The 18,527-nt window shown below is 39.8% G+C and overlaps 1 protein-coding gene across 1 annotated transcript in view; it reads left to right on the forward strand.

The window, feature by feature from the left end:
* Positions 1-13,357, forward strand: part of LOC137282437 (sodium-dependent serotonin transporter-like) — a 49,126-nt gene extending 35,769 nt beyond the window's left edge. Inside the window, exons 7-13 of the mRNA XM_067814189.1 lie at positions 1,866-1,990; positions 6,588-6,700; positions 6,926-7,054; positions 7,592-7,691; positions 8,766-8,866; positions 10,024-10,191; positions 13,283-13,357. Coding sequence (XP_067670290.1) covers positions 1,866-1,990; positions 6,588-6,700; positions 6,926-7,054; positions 7,592-7,691; positions 8,766-8,866; positions 10,024-10,191; positions 13,283-13,357 — 811 coding nt within the window. The remainder of the gene's footprint in view (positions 1-1,865; positions 1,991-6,587; positions 6,701-6,925; positions 7,055-7,591; positions 7,692-8,765; positions 8,867-10,023; positions 10,192-13,282) is intronic.
* Positions 13,358-18,527: the final 5,170 nt, after the last annotated feature.

The raw sequence follows: 18,527 nt of genomic DNA on the forward strand, positions 1-18,527 counted from the left end.
AGCCTGTAAACAAACCTGAAAGCAAATGTCAAAAGTAACGAAACAGGGAACAAGGGCTTGGACAGAGATGGGATCGCAGACACTATCTAAGGGAGATCACTCTGTTTTATCAACTTCAGGGAAATATGACCATGTGTGGCATTTCCTTTGACGCAGCGTGACTGTTTTATTTGCAATCATTAGAAGCAAACTTCATTATAGGCAAACACGTAACAATATCTACTTCCAGCAATATAACCATGTCCATTCTAGTTGCAAACCACTGGCCATGTGAGGTGTTCGATTCTGTGAAAGCATTTTAATGACACAGCCTGAAAATATCATATATGTACAGGATACGTTCATCTTCGTAGAGGATGTCTTCTTATACAGATGATACTCACATTTTATGTGTATACCGCTATCACGCACATACGAAAAGGTAACATCTATCACTGCCAAATTTGGAATCATAATTTCAAGAGTTATCGACAGTAGTTCCATTTCTGTTTTATGTAGCCTTTGGCTGTAATGAATGAATGAATGAATGAATCAGTCAGTCAGTCAATCATCCAATAAATCTATCTCTTTGTTGAGAGTGTAAATATATATAAAATGATATCAGTAAGTTGTGAAAACACAGAATAGGTCAAATGATGTACATGTAGTCACAATGTAAGGTCTGTTGAGATAACAGTATCATCTCTGTAAGCGTGTTACACGTAGATGAAAGTTTTTCGATGAAAGTATCGCCTTCATAGATGAAAACCTTTTAGACAGAGGCACTAGTTCTCTAAGATATATTGTAACCAGGTCTCCTTTCACGAAGCAACCTTTACTGAGGTTCACCGTATCTCCCATTCTTTAGCATTGCACTACGGTTACCAAAATCACTTACGGCCACCTTGGTGCTCTATGAAGCAGGCCCTGAAAGATAGCTTCTCTTACCTATACACCAGACTGGTCTGAGATCGATTTCTAATCCCGTGATTGGCTACTCCATGGTGATGACCTCGGGGCAGGTTATGACGGACTACTTTCCTGATAATAATTCACTGGTAAGTTACACGTGCTTCCGTCGAGCAAGATGTTACTCGTGCCATGAACAACAACATTTACACCTACCTGTTGTTTTCACGACTGAAACATATACAAATATTTATACCAAGAGACACTCGGGTGAGATTCTCTATGTAACATACAGAGGTTGAAGCCACGTCAGCTCTGATCCTCATGGTAACATCCTATATTGCAGCTAACTTATGAATTAAAAGAAGATATAAAAATTCAATTAAGAAATGTTTGAGGGTTGATTGTGTAACTTCCACATGAAATAAATACAAAAAACGTTTAAATTTCAAATGTCAACTAGTTTGAACAACACTAGTGAGTGAGCTTAGTTTTTAGTTTTACGCGACACTCAACAATATTCCAGCTATATAGCGGCTGTCTGTAAATAATCGAGTCTGGACAAGATAATACGGTGACCAAGAGCATGAGCATCGATCTTCACAACTGGAAACCGATGACATGTGTCAACCAAGTCAGCAAGCCTGACCACCAGATCCCGTTAGTCGCCTCTTACAGCAAGAATAGTCGCTTCTTATGGCATGTGGATCTTCACGGGTTTGAGCAACGCTATGAAATTGCTCAATCTCATATTCTTCTGTTCTTCGTGGACAGGAATTTTGCAACAACTTTGTCAGAAGGGCGGGTTGCCTTAGAAACAAGAGCAGGGCGGAAAACAAAATGGTAAAAATTCCAATTAAATAGATGTACCCTAACAAACATTTCCCTGACCTAACCTCCATATATTCGGAGGTACTTATTTTCAGGTGTATTTATGGAGTAAATGGGTTGTTTTATGACCTGTATTTTCCTTGCAGAGACGCCTTGATAACGAGCGCTGTGAACTGTTTCACAAGCTTCCTGGCAGGGTTCGCTGTATTCTCTGTTCTTGGATATATGGCCGAGACACAGAACAGGGACATAGACAAGGTGGCACGTGCAGGTGAGAGTATAAGCCAGCCTTCTTTCACCCGGTGAACTATTGTTGTAAATTCTTGACATATTCTTGAAATATTGACATCCAAATAAATGTACTTGCAGTTTGCAATAATAATTGCAATAATCCTGAGCAGGATGAATCCTTTCCTAGTTATTTGATTTCTGTCAGCAATTTTACAACAGACAATTTTCAGACAATAGACAGTTAATCATTTCTTCTCGCTAGAGATCCGGGTTTGATTCATCACAAAGGTACAGTGTGTGAGGTCAGTTACTGGTGTTCCCCGCTTTAATATTGCTAGAATATTGGTATAACAGGACGACAAAACTAACCTCACGCACTCATTTTAAAAATATACCCAGTGAAACAAATAAGTGATCGCAAAAAGTGTTCCCTTATTTATTTTCCGGCTTCTTCACAGGCTTTGTATCGAATATTGTTTCCCTCAGTATATGTAACAAGGGGAAACATACACAGACCATGTCATGGAAGAATGCAAATGTCAACCAATATAAATAACCAGTAGAAAAAAATTCACATTCTTTCTTCAGGGCACTATAAAAGTACAAGAGATGGTAAGATGGTTAAATTGTTATTATTTCATTGCTGACATATGTGTGATGTACTCGATACACTGACAGTACCACAATCAGTTCCATTAGGCTACACCATCGTTCCAAAACATGGGTATACATAATGCCAAGTCACAAGAATAAAAATTCGAGGGTCAGCGGACCTCGATGGCCGGCGTTTTGAAGGAAATTTTGTGTCAACATCGCGGTATGCGGCCGAGCATTATCATGCTGGAACTGTAGACCTTGGCCATAAGTCGCCATGAAAGGAACGAGTTCAGGGGTGAGCACCTGGTCGCGGTAAGCAACAGCTGTGAGGTTTCTGCGGATGACCAGAAGTCGGGAACGGTTGTTCCCACAGAAAGCACCCCACACCATGCAAGTTCCGCCCCCGAATCTGTCACAACATTGGGCATACCGTTCACGACGTCGTTTCCAGACTCAATGCCTGCCGTCCGCCATTCTGAGGGTAATCCTTGATCCACCGCTAAAGACGACTCGATTCCAGTCTCCCTGGATCCTTCAGAGGTGGCGTTGGGCCCACAGCAGACGTTGACGTTGATATCAGTATTGGCCCACGATATGGACGTCAAGAATGGAGATTGGCTGCCCGCAACCGATTTTGGACAGTCTAAACATCTCAACCCTGGTTCATGTAGCCGGCAGAAATCTGTCACGTAGGTGACGTTGGTCGATTTGTCGGTCTTCTGCACGTGGACGACCCGACCTTTGGCGATCAGAAGTGGTGCTAGTTTGTTGTAGACGACCTCGCAAGTCATACACAGTACGACGGCTGCTCTTGCGACGTCAATAACTGATCCTCCCGCTTGCAACATGCTAAGGGGATGTTCACGTTGCACATGTGACAATCGTGGCGTTTAAAGGGCCGTTAGAACTGTGGTTTAAAATTGTTTTTTTTCTATTCTGGAGACCATTGCAAAAACTTCGTTGCGAAGATCACGTGATCGACTGCACGTGCAAAACCTTATTTGGCACTAACGTCAGATGCAACACGAACAAATGGGTTTGAGTGGTTTTTGCTAACGTTTTTCTAGAGTCGAAAGATAGGGATCCCATTTCGGATGCATAGATGCATCATCATTATTTTTTAAAAATTACATTTTGTGAAGTTTCTTTTTTGACTCAGTATATGCATGTATGTCTGTATATTTGAAGTACGGTCATCGACGATTGTATCCTGGAAATAAGTAAGTTTATTTTACCCATATCTAAATGTTGCTGTCTGATTGGCTGAACGCTCTTCTAATATTTTCAATGTACAAGCGAGGTGTATTGCAATATACCCCGATGCCAACAGCAACTCACTCGGTACTTCACGGTAGTAACTTTTTTATCTCGAATAACATTAAGTCATGCGTGATGCACGGAAATTACCGACGTTTTGCGAAAGGAAATTAATGGAAGGGAGATAACTCTAAATCTCTTTTTCGTGTGTCTACAAAATCTACCGATGGCCACGAAAACATTTGACTCTCTTTCCAATACATAAATTTACACGAAACGTTCAAATGTAGTCCCTGTGAATATTTAGAAGGGGAATGACATCGCGGCGACTTTACTAAGACAATACCCACTGGAAAAAAACAGCAAGATAGAAGATTCGAATAGTTTGATTCACACAGGTTGGCTGAAGTATACGAATCATGATCCGATAGCCATGCTTCAAAAAGTTCAAAATAAACATTGAGGTATTCGGTAAGATATATAAGTAATATTATTGTATATGTCATGAATACCGGGTATGTTTGAGTTTCAGTTGTATCCCTGGTTGTGATATTAGTGGAGGCCCAAATCGATGTGAAAGGTGTAAGAGAGGTGTACCACACTCGCTTCTATCATTGTCAGGATGAACGGGGTTCGAACCCAGGTCTGTAGGCTCCTGGTTCTCCAAGGCGACGCAACTCTGTATTGCATTTCTCTAATCAATTAGTTCTGTTATTCAACAGGGCTGTGTCACTGATACATACATACATACATACATACATACATACATACATACATACATACATACATACATACATACATACATACATAGCATAGACAGCATAGACAGACAGACAGACAGAAAGGTAGATAGATATTTTATTCAGTAATTCGGCCTCAAAGCCTACAATACAATTGTATATGACAGAACACATGTCACGTGGTGAACCATACAACAATATTTCTATTTCCATTTACATCTAAAAAAACCCACATTTTTAAGAAAGACGAGTAAGGCGAGTACTAGTAGACTGTCCAAAGTATCTTGCTTGTCCCTCAAACTTCAGCCCCATACTATAAGATTGGTGAAACTTTGCTATCAAATATTTTACAAGCCGCTGGAAAGTATGTGCAACTATTTTTCGAAATAAGGAGAATAGAGGTATCATTGCACGTGTAGCTTGAGCTGCGAGCGTTTGACATGCTTTTTGCCCATTTCAATGTTGATGAAATGGAAATGGAATACCTAGATGCTTATAATCTGAGGTTAGTTTTAGATTATTTTGTTTAGAACCCACCTTTCGCGTTTAGCAATAGTGCCTCCTTTTTCTGAATATCATAACATTGGTTATATCTAAACTGACTTGAAATCCCCATCTTTCACAGAAAGAGTGGAGCACATAACAACCCTTCAATGCTAATTTATATAATACCTGTTTCTTTCTACATAGTCTAAGGCCTCCTTAAAGTCAATATATTCGCAGTAGAACCTACCATTTGGTTTACACAAATATCAATGATTGTAGAGTGAATATATTGTCGGTGGTAGAGTAACTAGACCTAAATCCCTTTTGGGCTTCGGATACATGTACTAGGTCGTTTAGTTCTACCAAGCCCTCAGTTTTTCTAAGAAATATTTTCCCCATAACGTTCAAAATGAAAATCACCATGTAATTGTTAGGGTCTGCCTTATCTCCTGAGTTATGGAGTGGAACAATCATACCTATATTCCAATCTGGAATGTTTCCACTTTGAAGTATCTCATATCTCATGACATCTCAGAAAAAACATGAAGATAATATACGAGCACGTCACTTAAACCTTCATTTCCAGACCAGATAACGATTCCCTCAGGTTCTGAATCTCTGGTCTACCTGGGGCTCATTTTCAATTTAGTTTAACCGATTAAGCTTTTTCGCTGTTTTCTGACTCAAAAACATGTTCTTTGTAAATACACCCCCCCCCCTAAAAAAATAAAGAAATAAAAATAAATAAATGAAAATAAAAAACTAAAAATTGAGGACCACCCCGATTTTCAAAATTAAAGTGTTTATAGTTCCTATTATGATGGATAAAATACTTAGTGAATGTTGGGATGGTCCTTGACTTATTTTGTTGAGCATAGTTTGAAGTTTTCAAATGTTTTGTACATTTTCCGTCATCGGCACTAGCGGTCCAGCTTTCCAGTGATTTAGAAGCTACTCTATTTTCAATTTTGCAGTCCTTTATTGCTGATTTAAGACCGCAAAGTGTAACTCAAGAAATTCTTCCTCAAAGCATTTGTTTTTTAACTTCGGAAACCTCAAGCATGCTGCCGAAGTAGAAGTCGCCTATGTCCGGCATGTTTGTTTACAAACAAACAGACACCTGAAGGTCCGGGGTAGAATAGGCCTTCAGTAACCCATGCTTGTCATGAAAGGCGACTGTGCTTGTCGTAAAAGGCGACTAACGGGATCGGGTGGTCAGGCACGGTGACTTGGTTGACACATGTGATCAATTCCCAATTGCGCAGATCGATGCTCGTGTTGTTGATCACTGGATTGTCTGGTCCAGACTCGATTATTTACAGACCGCCGCCATATAGCTGGACTATTGCTGAGTGTGGCGTAAAACTAAACTCACTCACTCACTCACTCACAAACAAAAGGGTCAACGGATTCATTGCATTCACACGCGGTAACTTTGATTAACGGTCCTCAAACTACATTAAAGTACGGATTTGATGAACTCTCAGCCAATGAGAATTGAGTATGACACAATGTCGTGCTAGAATTTGATGTTAATATACCTTCTTGTTTTCACAGATGTGGGCCTGATCTTTATTGTGTATCCTGAAGCCATAGCAACCATCGAGGGGTCGTCCTTCTGGGCCATAATATTTTTCTTCATGTTGATTACGCTTGGACTCGACACCACGGTACGTAAATACTGAGAGTGAAACGGTACTCTCTTACGTAAATACTGAGAGTGAAACGGTACTCTCTTACGTAAATACTGAGAGTGAAACGGTACTGTCTTACGTAAATACTGAGAGTGAAACGGTACTCTCTTACGTAAATACTGAGAGTGAAACGGTACTCTCTTACCACAGTATGGTACGTATTGCGGTACAAGGTACACATGTGCACTTGTGTATTTACAGTTTGGAGGCCTGGAGGCCATCATAACTGGTATTCTAGACGAATGGCCCGTGTTGAGGAAGAGGCGAGAGTTGTTCGTGGCGGGACTAATCTTCTTCTGCTTCCTCGGTGGTCTTGTCACCACCACATACGTAAGTGTGAATGCCCAGCGTCAACGCCGGCAACACCACCTACAGCTACCACCACACTAGTACTCAGTCACAGTTCCCTTCTGCAAATATTGTTGAAGAAGATCCTGTTTAGAAATGGTATTCAGTAACACGTGCTTGTCGTAACTAATGGGCCCAGCTGGCCACCGCTCGCTGGCGTAATTGACACATCTACTTACGATGCTCATGTTGTTGATCACTTGGTCAAGACTCGATTATTTACAGATCGCGGGTTATAACTGATATTCATTAACCCTTCTTCGTCACCAATAAGAAGCGGGATGGATAACCCACATGGGTACATTGTGTGAAGCCCATTTCTGGTGTCCCCGTCTGGGAGATTGCTGGAATATTGTTAAAAACGGCACAAACCCAACTCACTCACTCACTCGCTCACTGCCACGTCGTTATTGAACTAAATCACAAATGTAACACCCAAACTCTTAGACCTATTACCTTTATCATTTTTGAAACTATTGAATCTCGCGAATCCATTGAATTACATTTCTTTCTATTTAGGGAGGGATCTACGTCATTCAGTTGTTCGACACATACGGAGCTCCCATCTCGATCCTGCTTGTTGTCTTCCTCGAAGCGGCAGCCGTCTCCTGGATATATGGTCAGCTATGTATCCATATTCACAGTTCTGCTCAAGCCACCTGACCCACAACATGTATACTAAGACTATGCTAAGAATTAAAGCAAATTTTATACGTCAGCTGAAAGCGTGTTATTGGAATAAATCGCCGATGGTTTGATCTACAACATCCGTATGGGGTTGAAGCCATGGACATACACGGACCATGTTATGAAATGTTACGAAAACTATATGATATGGAGTATCTATTATCTAGTTTAATATTCAGACACAGTTTAGACTATGTATGGATAGCACAAGATGTTGTCAACAAAAATGTTTTCTTGAGAATTTTAAAAAGAGTTGTAAAGACATTTATTATCAAGAATAGTTTTAGTATATAGCTTTATCCAAATCACTGATGTTCCGTTCAACCATAAAGACAGATAATCTTGAAAAATGTCTTGTAGCTATGACAAAACTTCGCTGCAATGTACTTGATTTTAATGTTAATTCGTCCAGATACTTCCAAGGCTATGAAACTGCGTATTGTAGTTCCTGTGGGACTGAATTAGACGAGAAATGTATTTATTAGTATGCCCACCTTGCAATGAGTATCGTGTGAAATGTTCACTCGAATACTGTGTCGTAATTACCCTCATGTTCAAATATGTACCGATTAGCGAGAGTAAGCAATAGGAATAGACGCTTAAGACGTTGTGTCACTTACAAAGTGTTTCTACTTCCATCAAAACACAAAATATCTAAGAACACATAATCTCCTAGTATATTCTCAGTGTGACACATATACATGTTTTTGTCTAATCGCACATGATTTACTGTTGACCACATGACCATGTACGAAATAAATGATCACTAACTCACTCACTCACTCACTCACCCACCCACCCACCGACCCACCCACTCTCACTCACTCACTCACCCATCCACCCAAACCCACCCACTCACTCACTCACTCACTCACCTACCCACCCACCCACTCACCCACTCACTCACTCACCCACCCACTCACTCACTCACTCACCCATCCACCCACTCACTCACTCACTCACTCACCTACCCACCCACCCACTCACTCACTCTTTTACGTCCCAGGTACGAAAAGGTTCAGTCAAGATATCGAGGCTATGCTTGGTTCTCCCCCTGGGCCCTTTTGGAGGATCACGTGGACCTTCCTCAGTCCTATATTCTTGCTGGTACGTCTTTGCGTGTGCGTCTGTGGTATTTACAGGAGAGGGTAAAGATATGCCTTCCTGCATATAAACATTTATCTTCCTGAACAAAAATCACATACTGTTAACCTCGCGATGTCCATCATGGGATTGTGTGGTTTGTGCATGCTGGGATTCACAACCATTGAAAGGGCGGTGAGTTAGCCTTGTGGTTAAAGCGTCACTCGTCACGCTGAAGACCCGTGTTCGATTCTCCAAATGAGTACCATGAGTTACAATGAGTTATGCCCATTCCTGGTGTCGCCCACAGTGATTTTGCTGGAATATTGATAAAAGCGGCGTACAGATGTACTCACTCACAAAAGATATAAAGAGACAACATGCAAAAAATTAAAACGAAAACTCCACTCAGAGGGTATCGTTCTAAGACGTTTTAATGATATGTGCGTGTGCGTAACTTATTGTCCCCTGCTAGTAAGTAAGGGGGTGTTACACGTTGGAGCTCCGTCCGCCCATGCTTCCGTCCGTCCATGCTTCCGCTTGTCCGAGATTATTGGAACAGATATTTACAGAAACCATTATAGATAGGGAAATCAACTTTGGGATGTGTTTTCCAACAAATTCCTTTAGTTGGAAAATGGAGACCGTGTTACCATTTGTTACAGATTTATTGCCCTTGTCGTTATGGACAATAGGGACGTTATGGACAATGGGGACGTTATGGACAATGGGGACAATAGGGACGTTATGGACAATAGGGACGTTAGGGACAATAGGGACGTTATGGACAATGGGGACGTTATGGACAATGGGGACAATAGGGACGTTATGGACAATGGGGACAATAGGGACGTTATGGACAATAGGGACAATAGGGACAATAGGGACGTTATGGACAATGGGGACGTTATGGACAGTAGGGACGTTATGGACAATGGGGACAATAGGGACGTTATGGACAATAGGGACGTTATGGACAATGGGGACGTTATGGACAGTAGGGACGTTATGGACAATGGGCAGATTTTCTCATGATCAGTAACCATTATTGATAGGGAAGTCATATTGGGTATGTGTTTTCAGGACATGACTGTCGCGGGGGATATTGATGACCATGTTTTCTTCTAATATAGAAAATTATTAGAAGAACGTATATAAAACATATTTATCTATTTTTTTAGTCCCTGTTCATCCTGTCGCTGTATAACCCGCCTCAACCGTCGTACGGAACCTACACCTACCCGTACTGGTCTCTTACGGTAGGCTGGCTGATAGTGTCTTCATCCATCGCGTGTATATTGATATACTTCATTATACACGCCGTCACTACAACAGGATCATTCTCAGAGGTGGGTAAAGCGCTCGTAAAATATTAAGTTCTTGTCAGCGGCCAGCGTGTAAGTCAAATGGAGAGTTACGTCCCTTGTACCATAAGTTACACATCATCAAATGCTTTCCCATAGACTTCCATAACAACGTAATATTTTGTACATATCCCCTACACTGTCAACAGCCATTCCATGTACACATGAGTACACACTGGCCTTTAAACTAGAATATAAATAACTAATACACTTTCCTGCTAACTTATCCTGCCAATATTCCGAGCACAAGAAACTGAACACATTAACCCCCGTTTCCGCACTAAATTTACCGTACTGGAAAATATCTCTACATTCAATAAGCATGTCATGGTGATAAAAGTGACAGCACTAAATACTTACAATTGTGGTCAGTTTTAATTACTGGATATGTGTGTTTTTAAAGACGATGAACGTCTTTCACTATTTCATCCAATCACAGCTCTCACATATCACTGTCACCTCAGTTTTTGCACACGCTACATGCTCAGGGAACATGTCATTCTGATTTAGTGTTAACCCCGATGGCCAGTGTGCCAAATCATTCGCAATCTTGCAGTCAGTAACCGAACACGCCGTCTAGACCCCATAATTTGTCAGGATACATAATGTCATGTTTTGCAGCACATATTTGATTAAAACAATTATTATTAACCTTCCGCCAAAAGTGGTACGACAATGACGATTTGGGCCCATTATATTTGCTTTATCAATCCGAATGTTTCATAACTATTGCGAAAGCCTGAAGTCGGGCTACGAAAAGAAATTAGACTTTCATATTTTTGTCAAGTGGATGTATTGAAGTTCTAATATCACGAGAATAGATTTGAAAACATCCTCCAACTTAAGTGTGTGTTGCCTGAACTCAAGATGTTAGGTTGTAGACAGTGGGATCCTGTATCTTACACGGGAAACACATTCTTGTAACCTTTAATGTTATTTTTAAAGCCCGTTTGAAGAAAGCTAAACGGCGCGCTATAAACACGCAAACATATTTCAGGCGTGTCATACATTTCTGCTGGTTGAAGAACAGCCGCCAAGACACCTTGACGCAGAATACGAAACAGGAAATGACGCACAAATCGCAATTGCCAATCCTATCACTGCAATTCCCTGTCGCCTACATGGAAGGTGTATGAATATCATAGCGTGACGTCACAATTCGCATTTACCATACTGAAAATACTGCCACAGGCACAATACCGTTCTAACTGTCACACACAAATACTGACCCGAAACGCATCCAACGCATGTCGTAAGCAAGAAAGGGATGCCAAGAATAAAAAATGCCTGGGAGGTTTTGTAAGCAACTTTGCACATTCTGTCTTATGCTGAGAAGGACTTTATTATTCTGGGGTATCCCAGTGGGTAAAGCGTTGGCTCGAATAGCCGAAGACGTGGGTTGGATTTCCCATATGAGTACAATGTGCTAAGCGCATCTTGTTGCCATTATTTTTTTTAACAACCCTCGTATTCTCCGTCGTGATAATACTGTGGTATTGCTAAAGGTGATGTAAAACAACTCTCACTAGTGTTCTGCTTATCGACTGCATGATTGGAAGTAGTAGAATGAATAGGAGCAAATGAATATCTTAATATGAAATAATGGAGTGAGTCGCGATGCAAAATGAAAGTGTGTGCGACCACCCGCAACACATTCAGCTGAATTAAGGACACCAAACATTTTCGCATGCTGTTACGCATGTACCACGTAAGCTAATCAGTAAAAGTTTATATTCAATGCTGAACATAAATAATATGTCTTAGGTCACAGGTTTGAATCATGCCATGAAATGTATGTTCATGATGAAACCCAAGTATATCATGACTGTCAACTATAATTATTACTCACACTATAAGACCCACTGTAATAGCTACACGGAGAAGTGGTATAAGATGGTTGCTTGGTTGGTGGTTTGTTTAAAGGGCGTAATCAGCAATATCCCAACAATACGACGGCGGTCTGTAGGTAACCGAGCCTGGACCAGACAGTCCAGTGACCAAAATCATCAGCATCAATCTACGCAACTAGGTTACGATGACATGTGTCAACCACGTCAGCGAGACGATCCCGTTAAGTCACTCCTTACGACCAGCATGGGTTACGAAGGACCATTCCAACCCAGGTCTTCAGGAGATGAGTTTGGGAGACGCCCACAATGCAATAGGCAAAGTGACAACAGGTTTAGAAGAGCTTTTATGAACTATAGGTTTTTGTACACCACTGACAGAAGGTCTGGTGATGCTTAAACCCATTCGGCTCGTCAAAAAACCCCATTAGACTTAGTCATGGGATTTGTAATTATTCAGTATCTATGGAAACAGTTGGATGTATTTATCAACATTCCATCATGAATATTTAACACAAACAACTGTAGATAACGAGACAAAATCCGTTGAGTGCGGTAATACAATACGACCGTGTTACGTACAGGCAGTGAGTGAGCGAGTTAAAATTCAAAGTCATATCGGCAATATTTCCGCCATTTCGTGACTCCGCAGATCATGTGTTAAGTATAAGTAATGATGTATGTTATGATATAATGTTATAGGATAGAAAGTCTGTCGCCAATGGACATTTAAACAACTCGAACGTCACAGTTAGAGATTTAAAACTAGCACGTTAACTTAAAATATATAGCACAATAGAGTACTACACAATGAAAAAAGATCACCAACAACTTAGGTACGATCACCAGTTAGCAAACATGGGCACTTACAGTACCTTTGCTACCTGCATGAACCCAAGCTGGATTTACACCATCCCTTCAGCTGTTCGCATTTGGGGATAAATCTAGCCATAAAGAACGCATATTCTTCATGGTTAGATAATCGTGGTTAGATAAATCATACTTTAAATGATTCGGGACGTACCCTCTCAGCACGACAGTAATTTTACAATACATTCACCCATGCTCAGAGAGGTTGTCAACAGTATTCACCTAGCCCTACTTAGATTCATTCTTAGAGGTTAGTAGGAAAAGATAAAGGTAAAATCTTGTATGGTAATCAAGTGTAATATCATGGAATGACATGCTATGGAGTTTTCATTAAAAAACCCAACATTTCTCCTTTTCAGAGGATCAAGCAAATGATATGGCCAATGGAATCTCCAAAACACCTGAGTGAAGCTGGAATCCCTGTGTACCTTTGAGTAGTGCACATCATGTGATGACGTCATAATGCACACAATGTGAAGACGTCATATGTTTACGCTACCATGCATCTGATATACACCGGTTTTGTTAAAGGTTCATTGTGTCTGAAAACACCATCAGGGGATATAGAGACATATAATTGTTCCTTTACGATGGCAACGATGCCAAGGACTTTTCCCGACAAACCCTCATTCGAAAGGTTGTCAGGCTGTGTATAAAAACCTTCGCGCATGATAGTGTTTGTAGACAAGTAGAACATGGAAGATGTATAAAACATGTATTAGAGAAACTGTGTTGCTCTGTAAGTATGTTGACGTATATAATGTAGTATAATGTACAAATGTGAGCAATTTTGTACAAATAACCCGTATTTGTATTATTTTGTACACTGTTTTATAAGCAAACTCTTTGTAGTGGCGTGTAGAGTATTACTCTGCATAAAAGTATTTCTATGTTTGGTAGCCCAAGCATCTTTCACTTGGTTCATTTGCTGATTCACAAATTCCCAGATCCTGATGTTCTGGACCTTAACATTTATGCCCCTAATCTTAATGCCAGATACATGCATTGTCTCAGGTTATTTGATTAACTGACGGGTCAAGGTGAGGTGAAGTACGAACGAGTTATTGCGATTAACTCGGCAGACCCGTCTAGGCCCTGATTACATTAATTCTTTATCAACATTGCTGCCAAGAAATATCCACGATTCTCTGTTTACCATAGATATCTATGATCCCTCGTGTTTCCAATTATTCACCCTGGATTCCACGTGTTTCCTACTAATGTTTCAAATTCTCCGTTTCCTGGGGATATATCAGATCCAAACAATATCCCATATTCAAATAGTAGAGGTGCTGGACTTTTAAATTGTTAACAGAACGTACAGGAAAATAAAAATGTTGCTTCACGCCCCAGAGTAGACAGGAATAGTAAGTAGTTTGACACTTTGATCTGCCCCACGCCCCGCAGTAGACAAGTATTTTTGATGGACATTTTGAATGGCTGGTAGAAAATACGGGAGCAATAATGTTGCTTCACATAATACAGGTAGACTAGCTGGACATTTTGAATGGTTCATAGATAGTGCATGAAAGATTATGTTGCCTAGCACCCCACGGAGGATATGTACAGTTGCAGGGCAGTTTCAATGACTGGTAGAAAAAGCAGGGAAAACTAATGTTCTCCATTCTCAGAGATGACAGGTGAAGCTGCTGGAAATTTTGGATTGTTAGAATTAAATACATGAAAAAATAATGTTGCGTCAAGTGGCAGAAAAAGAACAGGTAGAGTTGCTGGACAGTTTGAATGGCAAGCAGAATATGGAGGCAAAAATAATGTTGAACCACATAAGACAGGTAAACTAGCTGGACATCTGGTTAGTAGTTAGTAATTATATTGATAGATGTTGCCCCGCGCCCACAAAAGTCAGGTAGAGTTACAGGACAATTTGAAATGTTAGTAGAAATATATGTTGTCTTTAAGCACCCCTTTGCCAAACATTTTTGTTGTCTTTAAGCACCCCTTTGCCAAACATTTTTCTGCCAGTTCATTAAGTGGAATTTCCAGTTTACTGGGACGAAAATCGTTACAAGTGAAGTTGTGAGACGAACTCATGCTTATTAAAATTTTTGTAACTGTGTGTATGTATATATGTTAGAAACTGCGTAAAGAAGTAGTAAACACGTATACTAGCAATACATTGTACATAACACGCGTATCATGTCGGCGATGTTGGGAGAAGGATAAACATGACTGGAATGAAAATGGTGAATTCTTCTATGACTGATAATCGTCATGGCTTTCCATACGTTCGTCAGCAACCCGTGATGGGCATTGTAACTGACTGACCAATGACACCAAGGCCTCGTTAAAACTAACAGGAGAGTGATAGGACCAATGAGTGGAGACGAAACATCAGTGATGTATCTGTGCAATTCGTGTCCTAGTCATCCATTGTTGGAAAGTGTTGATACATTAACTGTGACTGCCGTTTTGTTTACGAAGAGATAACGTATGTAATTCTTTTGGATTCACAAAGTCATTCAATTTGATAGGATCAAGTTTGAAAATTAATGTTTGAAAGTGCAATTTTGAAACAAAATAATTAAATATGAAACTCCAGTCTCGTCAGTCCCTTGGATGGATACGTTGCAGAGAATTGATACAGCCGTGATGAAGTTAATGTTGATGTTTGTTCATAAGGTTGAAGTTTGTTCATGATGTTAATGTTTGTATATGATGTATAGTGTGTTTGTGTTTGATGATGTCTGTTGAATTTTATACGAGTGAGAAAAACGGGGACTTTGTAAACATATATACCTTGTTGTTGATTCATATTGTGATGAAGCTTGCGTATGTGATGGACTGTATTTACATACACGTAGAGTTTGTTACGTGCCTTAGTTCTTCTAGCCTTTAACTCCCATGGTGTAGGACGTTCTCTTTTCATATCCTCTTAGCAGACAGTACACGTAGGATCAGTTATCAGTTGCTGCATTGGTTAGATTTTGCCTGAAACACATTTAATTATATGTTAATTTGCGTCAGTTCCATGATTTGTGCAATAAATGTAGGTACAGTTGAACCCCAATGTCTTGAACTCGGCTGAGACGAATTCTCTGTTGTGTCGAAGTCATCTCTCGGTCGTAGAAAAAGCGATGTTGTAAGGAGTTTGGTCGTGTTGGAACTTGTTCATTTCTATGCACACTGATGTGTCGAGCACTCGAAAAAGTCGAATTTTCCCCTTGTTCCCGACGAGTTCGACACAACGGGGTTTAACCGTATATACCATCGGTGTAAATCTTCCATCATAAAATAACTGTTCAACTGCGATGGTGGTAGTTCATTTGATTTTTAATTTCGTGTTAAATGCATAAAAATGTCTTGTGTAAAAAATGCACGTAGTTTGCAGCAATCATTGTAAAGGTTTGTTAATGCAAACAAAACATGACAGAGTTTGATATGTTTCTGCGTTTGTCCTATTCTTGCACCAAATGCTGTGTTCCAATCCTAGATCTCTTTGATTCATTGCTATAGCCGTATATAAACATCACACCACTGCTCGTGGTTTTCACTATGTGGGGAACGTCTTAAGATCTGCTCACTTCGGGCTTTCTTTCCTCTTTGATCTTACACGTAATGTCGTGCATCGTAGACGTTAATGACCCTGAGTCTTACGACTTTATGCAGTTCACTTCTTGTTTATTGAACAGTGTGACGTTTCGGTGGAGATGTTTACGCCGGTTTAAACCTAATTGTAAACCACAAGTCACTGTGTTCTGTAATCTGATTGGTTGAAAAACATTATCAAATGGTATTCGATACCCTGAAACTGCAAGCCTATTCGGTGCGTATTGACACGTAGAAACATCGCAAACAATTGTTTTATTGTGTCATCAGTGGTGACGTCATGAGAATCATATTGTGACGTACAGTCAGAATGACGTCACAAGTGAGTAGCTCCAGATGCTACCACAGGAACCAGCTGAAACGGACAATCGATGACACTTCACTGCTGTACCCGTACTCGATGTAAACGAGTGCAGACAGTACAATCCTTTGGCTTACTTTTTTGTTTACATTGTCGGTAAACATCATGTGTTGGCCACTTTCCGGGTATTATTCTGTATTTGAAGCATGGGAATACATTTAGAACCGACGGCGCCAGACGGAGGTTTCAAATGAAATATTCCCGTGCTTCATATACTGAATAACACCCGGAAACTGGTCAACATATGATGTTTATCTCCTAAATGTAACTGCAACCATGTTATAAGAAGAATATACATCGGGTGTCCCAAAAACGTGAACCGGTTTTTGACAAGTATTTTATCAGCGGTAGAGAAACTAAATTTATGTTTGAAAAATTCAACAGTGCTCGCATAATTTGCAACCAGTCTCTCAGATGTTGTGTAGACTCGTTGATGGTTACTCTGAGAAAAGTTTTAATAAATTCAGTTCATCTATCGATGAGAAAATACGTGTCAAAACCGGTTCAATTTCTGGGGGCACCCTATACATACTATGCATAGATTATCATAGACGAGCATAGATTAAAATTAATAACAGCATATAACTGGATAACAAGTGATACATCACTGGTTACAACCAGATAATGAGCAAGAGCAGCGTACACTGGCTTATGGGCTTCATAGTCCATACTGTTGATGTTCTTACTCTCTATCTGGTCTCATCGCCACAACATAGTGTATGTAATGTTCTCATCACTTGGTATAGTCACGGGTAGCTTGAAAACGATAAAAGAATCCCTCTCGAAACGTCGCTCTATACAGTTAACAAGAAGCTGTTAGCAATACAGACATATGCTTTATTATGCTATACATAGTTCGCATTTGACGATCGTTTATGATATCATGTGTATGAATTGCACCTGTAAACGGCATCAAACATATGTCATCGTTCTGTACTATGTAACAGTTATCAGCAAATGAAATATTGATTAAATAGTTTCATATGTTTGCCTATTGTCTGATAATAGTCCTAAATTAATTCATATTTTACAAATGATGAGAAATATAATAGAAAGGCATAAATAATGTATCTGATACCTGTTTAACAAAAAAGTTTTTAAATGATTTACACATTGTCAAATGTACATTGTACATCCATACGAACCGCAATATAAATACGTTCAGTTCTTGGCATCAAATATGCATATGGAATGGAACGACCTCTCGAAGCCTATTAAGGCATTTTAACTACCTCGCTGATAATCCTATTGCAAGGATATGCGATGAAACAATACCGGGACATTAAACTGGCTGTTATATGGTTTCTGAAATGAGTACGTCTTAATATACATATTATTTCGTTTATGCTTTTATTCTTTTATGAGTACAGGCAAACGTATCGATTAGTTTCAAAATAATACAATGGCATATGTAAACATTTATAAAAGTGTACATTTGGTTGAAAATGTACAATTGGGAGGATTATTTCATAAGTATTAAATGTAAAGGTGGCCAATATATGGAAAAAACCCAAACAATTCCTCTGTTTGGTAATCATATCCTGACATCATAGTTACGGACAATATAACTTTTTATATAATCTAACCTTGGCCTGATACCATTTATACTGCATGTATAGATATAGTGTTTGACTGCTGAAATGATTCCATTATTGGGATTATTGTTCTTTCCTTTC

Source organism: Haliotis asinina, chromosome 1, assembly GCF_037392515.1.
Source record: "Haliotis asinina isolate JCU_RB_2024 chromosome 1, JCU_Hal_asi_v2, whole genome shotgun sequence".
Lineage (NCBI taxonomy): Eukaryota > Metazoa > Mollusca > Gastropoda > Lepetellida > Haliotidae > Haliotis > Haliotis asinina.